The sequence below is a fragment of the Nothoprocta perdicaria genome, unplaced genomic scaffold (genome assembly GCF_003342845.1).
Source record: "Nothoprocta perdicaria isolate Ctin4 unplaced genomic scaffold, notPer1 scaffold_275, whole genome shotgun sequence".
In the NCBI taxonomy this organism is placed as follows: Eukaryota; Metazoa; Chordata; class Aves; order Tinamiformes; family Tinamidae; genus Nothoprocta; species Nothoprocta perdicaria.
In genome coordinates this window covers 438,487-447,887 of record NW_020455505.1, presented here as the reverse complement: position 1 = coordinate 447,887, position 9,401 = coordinate 438,487, and the positions used below count along the sequence as shown (strand labels likewise).

The 9,401-nt window shown below is 48.1% G+C and overlaps 2 protein-coding genes across 3 annotated transcripts; one reads left to right on the top strand and one right to left on the bottom strand.

Moving 5' to 3' along the window:
• Positions 1 to 47: 47 nt before the first annotated feature.
• On the top strand, positions 48 to 1,429 carry PIH1D2 (PIH1 domain containing 2). The gene is made up of 4 exons (XM_026041032.1): positions 48 to 100; positions 150 to 569; positions 652 to 961; positions 1,052 to 1,429. Exons 1-4 carry the CDS (start codon positions 48 to 50, stop codon positions 1,163 to 1,165), a joined length of 897 nt encoding a protein of 298 aa, XP_025896817.1. The 3' UTR covers positions 1,166 to 1,429.
• Positions 1,430 to 2,576: 1,147 nt separating this feature from the next.
• Positions 2,577 to 9,338, bottom strand: DLAT (dihydrolipoamide S-acetyltransferase). Of its 2 annotated transcripts, XM_026040995.1 has the most exons (14): positions 9,243 to 9,338; positions 8,960 to 9,084; positions 8,668 to 8,824; positions 7,726 to 7,852; positions 7,180 to 7,364; positions 6,537 to 6,699; positions 6,234 to 6,301; positions 5,616 to 5,708; positions 5,412 to 5,519; positions 5,001 to 5,116; positions 4,584 to 4,746; positions 4,289 to 4,425; positions 3,801 to 3,939; positions 2,577 to 3,451 (listed from the first exon to the last, which is right to left on the bottom strand). In XM_026040995.1, the coding sequence occupies exons 1-13, from the start codon at positions 9,315 to 9,317 to the stop codon at positions 3,810 to 3,812; spliced, it is 1,647 nt and encodes a 548-aa protein (XP_025896780.1). In that variant the 5' UTR covers positions 9,318 to 9,338; the 3' UTR covers positions 2,577 to 3,451; positions 3,801 to 3,809. The 2 variants fall into 2 exon arrangements, with proteins under 2 accessions (XP_025896780.1, XP_025896779.1); XM_026040994.1 differs by lacking the exon at positions 2,577 to 3,451 and having other exon boundaries at positions 3,667 to 3,939.
• Between the last annotated feature and the right edge of the window lie 63 nt (positions 9,339 to 9,401).

The window sequence follows — 9,401 nt, the reverse complement described above, 5'->3', positions numbered from 1 at the left end:
ACGGCGGCGAGGCCGCGCAGCGCGGCGCCCTTCCGGCGCGTGTCACCATGGCGATGGCGATGGCGGCGGCGCGGTCGCTGCGGGCCGCGGGCGGCCCCGGGTGCTCCGTGCGGCGGCGGCGGCGGCATCATCATCATCATCATCAGCAGCAGCAGCAGCAGCAGCAGCTTGGCGCTGCTCCCGCGCCGCTCGTTTTGTTTCCTAGAGCGTTACAGCGATATAGACGTCGCCTACATCGCCGCTGTTCTTCAGCGAGCAGAAAAAGACAGAGAAGAAATGGAGCACCTGATCCGCCTGACACTGAAATTCCTCGCGGAGCGCTGCGGCCCCGCTCTTCCTCCCTCCTACACCCCTGAAACGTTCAAACTGAAGGGAAGCCTGGAAAGGCTGCAGCAAAGCCTGACAGGGGAACGGGGGGCTGCAGCCCCACTCAGCCAGAGCCCCAGCCGCGGTATGAGGCTCCTGGCCTCGCTTTTCTCTTCTTCTTCTTCACCAAACCTCCTCAACCCTCCTCTTTCTTACCCTAATCCTTGCCCTATACGTAAGCCAGACACCGCTAAGAATTTAGAGTAGCAGTGTGATATTTATGCCAGACTTCATTTTCTTTTTTTTCCAGGTAGCGTAACGGTGCAGGTTTTGATAGCTCAGTAGCGTTTTCTTTTATTTTGGTCTCTGTGCTAAAGAGCTGAGTCTTGCTGAGCTGCTGCGTGGCACGGAGGTGAAGGACTGCAGCCGGGAGCCTGTGCTGCTGCAGGACAGCCTGAAACAGTCTAACCCGCCGCTGATAGAAGAAATTTCCTGTCCAGAGGTGCCAGAGGAGCTAAGTACACCCGTCTATGAAATGCTCACGGTGAAGGATGCAAACAAGAAACCACAAACGATAGAGCTGAAAATTGAATTGCCCAAAGTTAGCTCTGTTTCTGAGTGTGATCTGAGTATTTCCAAGGAAAGAAAACAGAAAGTAACCTTCTGGTTTCTGCATAGTATCCAGATCACAGGAACACTCACTGCTAATTTGTTGTCTGCGAGTTAACCAAGTGCTTTGTTTTAGGACGATACAATCATTGAGATCTCTGGCAAATACAAACTAGAGCTACATCTACCACAACTGGTGGACAAAGAAACGACTACAGCAGTATTTAGCAAAGGAAAAAGGACACTATAGAAATATTAGCCCCACTGAACTTGGAGGAAAAAAAATAAACATTCAAGAAATACTTGGATATGTTGACAACTGTAGAATTTAAGAAATTTAAACTCGTATGAGCTTTACTACATCATTCCGTTTTGCCTTTGTATACATCAAAGGCAGGTTTTGTTTTGTTTGTTTGTTTGTTTGTTTGAAAATAAATGCTCTTTCAGTACTGTGTGGCTAGAATAGCTCTCATATTTGTAGCTTTGTAGCTTTTCAGTAGTTACTAGATATACTTGACCACCCTTTATCAGTTTGGTAATTTCAGAAGAAGACCATGAACAACTGACCTGTTCTACACCCTTCAAAGCAGCATATGAAGGACCAAGGGTCAAGAACACTTACGGGTGAAGCTAGGGAGCAAAAGCAATCTTGGAGTACTTCAATTAGCAAAACAAGCCTCATGAGTTGACACTAAAACACAACATATCACATAACGTAGAAGTACAAAAAGACCTTCAAAGGCTCAATAAAATGTAGTATCATTCACGGGAAAGGGACACAAAATAGCTTAAGTCATCTTAGTTTCATAACCAGTTTTGTGTAATATTGTTCTTAGGCCTTCTATGCCATATTTACACTACACCACATTCTTAGATCAGGCACCACCCCAGTTACTTAGTGCAGAGCTGCTATCTGAAAATGGAACCTTATAAAAGAGGAGCAACTCCTAGCTCTCTCTCTCCTCTCTCCTTGGCTTCAAAGAAACACAGAAGGCTCCACTGAAATCCTTGCCAGCCCTTAGAGCTGCACGTCCAGGCTGAAATACAGCGACTGCGTGAGCGCGGCCATCGGGTTGCTGGCTGGACGCCGTGCCGGGCGGCCCTGGCGGAGCTCTCGGCGCAAACACGGAATGTGAACACGCTTCCATTCCCCAAATCCTCCTTCTGGCTGTCATTCAAAGAGTGCTGCTGCCCGAGGACGAGCCATGTAGATTAGCGCTGAGGTGTTTCCCTTTGCCAGAACAGGAGGTACTGACACAACGGCAGGGAAGATTGAGCTTCGGCGCTGCCAAGCAGTACAAGCACAAGGGTGCTTAGAGGTGTGCTGTTTTTTGAGCAGTTGTGGTGGCAATGGAAGGGTAATAGGGTGAGTTGCACTACCGACCGCTAAGCAGCTCTCCCATGCCAGAGCAGTACAGTAAGCCACACTCTCTACAGAACAGAAAAGCACTGCACCAATTTCAGTAGTTTGTCAATCCCAAATGTTTAATAGAACACACAGGTTCACCAGAGCAAGTCTGGTACCAGAATATTTTAGATCCTTTAAAATATAGGTTTTTTTTCTTTAAGCCAGACATGAAAACCAGGTATTGTTCCAACCAGACATTAAATAGTCCCCACAAAACATATTTAATTGCTATAGTATTTTCTTTCAACATCTGTAGTCAATTTTGTGCCACAACTTTACAGGAGACAGTACTTAATGCAATATACAGAATAACAGGTCAGATTTTTTTCTGAACTTGTCCCTCCTATTTAATTCTCCAGTCCACTTCATAATTATTACACAATCCTCCTTTTTACATTAATATTTCCATTTGGAAAGTGGATTTTAAGAATGTTCACCTCTGTACCCCTTTCGGGATACAATGACTGGGGTAAGTGGACACAAGTCCAATGACCTATTCAAGCATTTTACTTACAGTATATACATGGATAGCACATTCTGCAGTTTACTGAGGCTGGGACAACGTAAGACAATTCATGAAACAACCGCAGTACCAGAGACTGACTCAGAGCTTCCTATGTAAGAATGCCTGAAAAGGAATTTTCTTTTCCAAACATTCGAGTCATCACATGATTACTTCCCACTGATGGGATTATTAGCATGTGTGATTGTTGTATCACACAGGGTTGTAACACACAGATTCTCTTGAACATTCTGCAAAACAGCTACTTCCATGACATCATACTCCGAGACTAACTTAGCGAAAGAGAAAGCAAAAGAGATTTCATACAAAAGCACACGTAAGTGAAAGTCCACGAGGAGAGAGCGTGTTCCCTGTGGTGAGATGTCAGTGGTCTTTCACCTTACGTTAAAGTGCTCGAAAGGGATCACGTCGCTGGGAAAGTCAGGCCCAGTGCCAAATTCCCAAGGAGGCTTGGGACGCTAACACTCGGCCTTTGAGAAACTATTCCCGAGGGCTTCCGTGCCTTAGCGCATGTCGTTCTTGCCCACCCCAGCAGGAGCACAGGCTAACCACAGAATTCACCTTCCACTACCTTGCAGATTTCATTTACCAGCTCATCTCAACTCCTGTGAAGAATCAAGATCGAGAAATCACTTGGTATGCACCCCTGTGTTCACTCTCATTTAGAAGCTGCTGGAAGGATGCGTACTGCTTGGATAATTTTTAAATCTGGGTGTTTAATGCTGTTTTGGGAGAGTTTGCAAGTTACCTGTACAAAAATACAGTACAGCTCCATATTGCTCTGAAAAGCCTTTTTGCAAACTATTTTACCTGTACACACTGGTAATAAGATTACCAGATAATATCATACATATTTAAAACAATAATAATAAAAAAAGAAACTCTAAGACTGAACATTAAAGTCTAATAGCTTGTTTAGAACAAAACAGTGTGACCCAGGAAGATTTTGCTTACATAGTTAGATTATAGCAGCATCGTTACTGGTTTTTCAAGGAAATTCTTGAATTCTACAAGCCATTGTGCTCCAACTGCTCCATCCACGACGCGATGGTCACAGCTAAGTGTAACGGACATTACACTGGCCACATCAAATCTGAAAGAGAAGATAAACACGTTGCACACGCGACACCAGAGCCATTAACCATCAGCGAAGCTTTCCTTAAAGATGAAAATTTCAGCACGTTATTGGAGATGACTAGTGCCTCAACTCGTGCGAGTCCAAGACTTTTCCACAGCTTATCCCTCCCCTCAAGGTAAAAATAAAGCCCTTTGTTAACTGGCAAAGAAGTTGTGGGGATCACTGTACGGCAAATCAGTTGCCATTCACTGGGACAGTGTCACACAGCCATCAAAACACGAGATCTTCCTCTGGGAGGGTTAGAAAACTAGCCATTATTTCGAAGTTTTAATGCAGAAGCTAAGTATACGGAGAATCAACGTACCCTTTCTCATTGTCTGCTGGCACCAGCCTTTTCTCGGAGGAACCAACCGCAAGGATGCAGGCTTGAGGGGGATTGATTATGGCAGAGAAATTCTTAATCCCATACATTCCTAAATTGGAAACTGTGAAAGTGCCACCCTGCAAGAAAAGCATGTTCATGGAGAAACTCACAGAAGCCCTTCCACGCGGCCTATTAAACAATGTGGCCGAAGCACCTCACAGAACAGACTTTGCTCGTTTTGAAGACAGACAAAGGTCATGAGCAGCAGAAATTATTAGCAATCGAAGGCGCTCACCTGGAATTCGTGTGGCTGAAGTTTACCTTCTCGGGCTTTGGTTGCCAAAGAGACAACATCCTTGCTAATGGAAGCCAGGCCCTTTACATGTGCGTTAAACACAATAGGGGTTATAAGCCCCGCAGGAGTACTCACTGCGACACTCACATCCACTACATGATTTCTGCAAGACACAACGCAAGCCATTCCAGCAAGATGCAATGAGAAAAACCCACAAGCATTAAGACCATTTCAAGTTACCATTCAATTTGCAGTTACTATTTACCATACACACTGACCCCTAAATAAAACCTCCCAGTCTCTGCATCATACCTCTTGCCCTCCCACGTCAAATTCCCACCACAAGATCTGCTAGTACGCCATGAACTCTCTACTGAAGAAAGAAAGTTTCTGGCTTCGACCGTACCATAAACTTACTGCCTAATAACTGTGTCCATCCACGAAGAATTAGCCTCGGGCACCTTCAAGCATGCCAGAGCTGAAGCTTTAATTATGAAGTCATTGACAGACAGCTTAATGTTATCTGAGACCACCTGTAAATAAGAGAGATTCGAGGCATCAGTTTCTCTCTCACACATCAAGTCACTTCATTTAGTCACTGTCCTGCAGACCTGTTTAGAGAAAATCTTGTCTTAGAATTAGCATCTCGCTTAAGAAAAGAGGCGCTCTTTTCTCCTTTCCTCCCAATTTCCAGCAGAAAGGCAGTGCAAAGACAATTTTTCTCCTAAGCCAAAGAGGCGTGCAACCAAAAAGCAGAGTGGGAACCTTACGAGAGAAGCCAGCTCTCTGATCCACCACACTCACAGCACGACGCCCCAGCTGCTTTACCTGATTGAGTTCTTTTCTTAGCACCAGAACTTCTCCCATGTTTACATCGATAGACAGGTAGTAGTGAGGGACTGTTTGCTTAGACTGCATCAGCCGCTGAGCAATGACCTGCAGGCAAGCAATGGAAGCAAATAAGATAGCAAATTGAGTCAGAAAACTCAAGGCTGCAAATACTGATCCCAGAAAGTGAGACCATCTTCTCACCCTCCGAATGTTGCTGACAGGGATATCCGTGAAGGTCCCCACAGGTGCCGCTGCAACTGCAGCAGCTGCAGGTACTGCCTCAGCCGCCGGGGCCTGCGGGGAAAGAAAGCGCATCGGTCACTGCCCTATCCAAATATCCCTTGGCAAAGCACTGCTTGCACGGGCAGTGTGCCAAGCAAGCACCGGGCTACCCGCTCTGTTGCTTGTGCGTAGCAGGTACTTCTACTCTCCTGTCTCCCCCCTCCTAGCCTCCACTAAATCCCTCAGACATGCATAAATCCAGCCTTTCATTATTAAGCGTTGCACTGGATTTTGAAATATGAGGCTAATACACACTGCCGGACATCTCCAGGACCGTAAAGTCCTGCTAAATGATTCTGTTTCAGGGACTCAGCAGAGACACTGGCTACAGGGCACTTTCAAACTGCATTCAGCCACGTGCCTTCCTGCGGCACACAAAGCACTTCCATAGCTTGTCTTTTGAGACACAGGATGGTGTAAGAAGAGTGCTGAGACGCAGACAACCACAGTCTGCTGGCTCCTAGCAGCTGCACACTCACAGGGCTTTTCCAACACTGTGACAGTAGAGCCATTCTCCGAGATGTCAGGCTTACTTACCGGGGCAGCTTTTGGTGGCACAAATGACTCTACATCTTTCTTCGTGATTCTACCATCTGGTCCAGTTCCTAAGGAAATCAAAGGAAAAAGGGAAAAGGGTATCAGCTATCTGCAACTGAACATTGCTTACAAGGGTAGCAGTTTTGCTTGACAGAGGTAAGTTATTCAATGTAGCCTCGGAGGGTGAAGGAGGGTTGAAAATGTTCCTGAGAGGAAGGAGAGGAGAGGATAGGCCTACAGGAAACATACACTGACAGGAAAGATACCTGACAGTGAGAGTATGGAAGAGAAAAGGCAACTTACCTTTCACCTGAGCGAGGTCAATTCCTTTTTCTGCTGCCAGTTTCTTTGCCAGGGGACTAACTAGGATCCTTCCTTTCTGGGAAGGAGGCACAGCCGCCGCCACCGCTGGAGCAGGAGGGGCAGCAGGCTGCGGAGGAGTAGGGGCAGCAGGAGTTGCCATCACCTTAACAGAACAAATAAAACTATGAGCTTCAGTAAAAGCCTTGCAAAGGTTCAGTACAGTACAGCAAGAGAGCAAGACAGCAATTATCAGTCAGGGGAACAGCAAACAGACATTCATCTGGGTGGATTTTCAGACTCAGAGAAGTTCCCCAGTACCAAAGTCAAATCAGAACTTTCTCAGGAAGGTGGCTGATTAAAGGTGAAAGACGTAATTTGTTCTAATTTGGCAGGCAGAAGTCATTACAGCAGGTTCGAGCAAAAGGCTGGAGAAGAGATCATAAATGATCTGGATGACCCAACTGGATGACCCAACAAGTGATACACAACACCAATGTATGCGTTAGCCTGGCACTCACGAGATCATACATGTTATTACTGGAGCTAGGGCTTCACAGGGTCAAAACAGCAGAACCGTTCAGATCAGACCAGCAATTCTCAGTGGTCCCCATAACTTCTCTCCCCTGCTAGGGGTGGTCCTTACTGGTGGAGGAGGAGCAGCAGCTTGTGGCTTCATGTCAACGACTCCGGTCTCCCGGTAGTCAGCAAAGGCTGGAATATCAGACTCTTTCTCCACAATGATGCAAAGAGCTGTTCCGAGTGGCACATCCCTTGTTCCTTCAGGCACCAGGATTTTTGCCAAGTAGCCTTCTTCCTGCACCTCAAAGCCTGGAAGGGAAAGACACTAAAGTGCTTTGGCACCTGCTGCAGCTAAAGAGTTCCTCTAAATGATAGTTCTCAAGACTTTGGAAGCTAAAGCCCTGCCATTTTTTGAGCTTGTAAGAGAATCCCTCCTCACGCAACTGGCAGACAGACATTTCCAGGCACAACCACAGATGAGGAAATATTAGTGTTTTCCAGAGCTCCAGTGTTTAAGCTCTGCACTGGAAAGAGAAGTAACAAAGCTGCTTTTGACTGCCCGCCACACTGTGTCCTGGGCAGCTGGAGGAGAACAGTTTGCATAAAAGCTGCTTTGGATCCTCCTCTTTTAAGGTCATACCACCTTGCCTTGGCTTTGGAGCTGACTCACCTATTGTGGCTTTATCTGTTTCAATTTCTGCCAGTAAGTCTCCTTCGTTCAGTTTCTCCCCAACCTTCTTCTCCCACCTCTGCACTGTGCCCATCGTCATGGTGGGTGAAAGAGCCGGGAGAGTGACCTGTGAAGCCGGCAAACAGGAGGAAATCAGCCTCCCGTAACTCAAAGGAAAGAGAAGGAGAATTCTAACTCCCAGCCAAGTGCCGTCAAAGAAAAGTAGTTGCTGCTCTTTGCTGCACTCTCATGTGGGGTTCCACTGAAACACATGTAAAGCTGAGCCACATCTCCAGCGTGCTTCTTTTATCAAGGCTTAAGAAAGCAAGACACACTAAGGAGCTTTGAATTAACTCCCTATTCACTCATTCATTTCCCTCAACAGATGAGCCAGTTTCCATATAAGTCATCTGTAAAATGAAATTAGGAGCAACTTCCCACTTGAAAGGAGTATTGCAGAAATTGCAAAGCACTCGCACACAGCAGGAATTGGGGTATGCTTCCATATCCAAGGAGAGTGAAAAGGCGACCCACAAATACCACCCATTACCAGTCGCCTACAAACATGTTGGGCACATTGGCCGCAACGTTACTCTTGCTCTTGCTCTGAGATGCAGCTCTGAAGGCTGTCAGAGCTTATTCACACTTCACAGGGGGCCTCCTCTGTCACAAGTGTCCAAATCATGCAAACGTGTCTCTTTTTTTCTGGCCTGCAGAAGAACCCTAGAAAGACAAATCTCTCCTCCGCTGACAGCGGAGATGCTAAGGTAACTTTCAGAAAGCAGCTCGCTGCAACCTCCAGTGGCAGTGAATTTAAGCGCACCACGACGCGAGTGGCTCGCACTCCTGCAGCCGGAGCCAGCAACTTCCCAATGCAGGCACCAATTTCGACACAGTGCCCTGGAGCCAGCAAAGGTGACTTCATCAGCGGGGCTCTCCTACCTGCATGTGAGGTGGGTAAGAGCTGCCAGGAGGCTGAGGAGAAGGCTGAGACGGTGGCGAGGGCGCTGCAGCGGGAGGGGGAGGCACTGCTGCTGTAGCGGGGGCAGATGCTGCAGGATCCAGCGTGTAGTTTTTAAAGGCATCAACGTGTTCAGGCCTACAAGAGAGCACAGTGCTAGGAAAGCAGTTCTTAGCCCTTTGAGACCGCTGTCTCTAGGCCTTTCCGATCAGCCAACCAGCCCCAAGAGATCGAAATCAATGGAACTGAATTCAGTGTTATCCGAATACATACTTTTCAACTGTGATACATATTATGGCCCCAATGGGAACATCCCTCGTTCCTTCCGGCACCAGGATCTTGGCCAAGTAACAGTCCTCCACGCTCTCGAAGCCAACCGTGGCCTTGTCCGTCTCCACCTTGGGGCGAGCGCAGCAGGGGGTTAGGGTGAGGCAGTGCCGCGCCGGGAGCCCTTCCCGGGCAGCGGGGCCTGCTCCGCGCGGCTCCCGCGCCGGGAAGCGTCCTCCGCGCGCCCGCTCCCCGCTCCAGGGGCAGCGGCGGCGGCGCCCGCACCCACCTCCGCGATGAGCTCGCCCTCGCCGATGCGCTCGCCCTCCTTCTTCTCCCAGCGCGCGATGGTGCCCATCTGCATGGTGGGGGACAGGGCCGGCAGCGCCACCTGCCAGGGACAGGCCGCCCGTGAGCCGCCGGCGCGGGCAGCGGGCAGCGGGCAGCG

Excerpts from the sequence above, each read along its gene's own strand:
- PIH1D2 (XM_026041032.1), top strand. The coding sequence starts at position 48 with ATGGCGATGGCGATGGCGGCGGCGCGGTCGCTGCGGGCCGCGGGCGGC. Across the intron at positions 101-149 it reads CGGGCCGCGGGCGGCCCCGG|CAGCAGCAGCAGCAGCAGCT; the intron begins GTGCTCCGTGCG and ends CATCATCAGCAG. Across the intron at positions 570-651 it reads GACACCGCTAAGAATTTAGA|CGTTTTCTTTTATTTTGGTC; the intron begins GTAGCAGTGTGA and ends ATAGCTCAGTAG.
- DLAT (XM_026040995.1), bottom strand. The coding sequence starts at position 9,317 with ATGCAGATGGGCACCATCGCGCGCTGGGAGAAGAAGGAGGGCGAGCGC. Across the intron at positions 5,117-5,411 it reads TAAGAAAAGAACTCAATCAG|GTGGTCTCAGATAACATTAA; the intron begins GTAAAGCAGCTG and ends TCTTATTTACAG. Across the intron at positions 3,940-4,288 it reads CCAGCAGACAATGAGAAAGG|ATTTGATGTGGCCAGTGTAA; the intron begins GTACGTTGATTC and ends CTTCTCTTTCAG.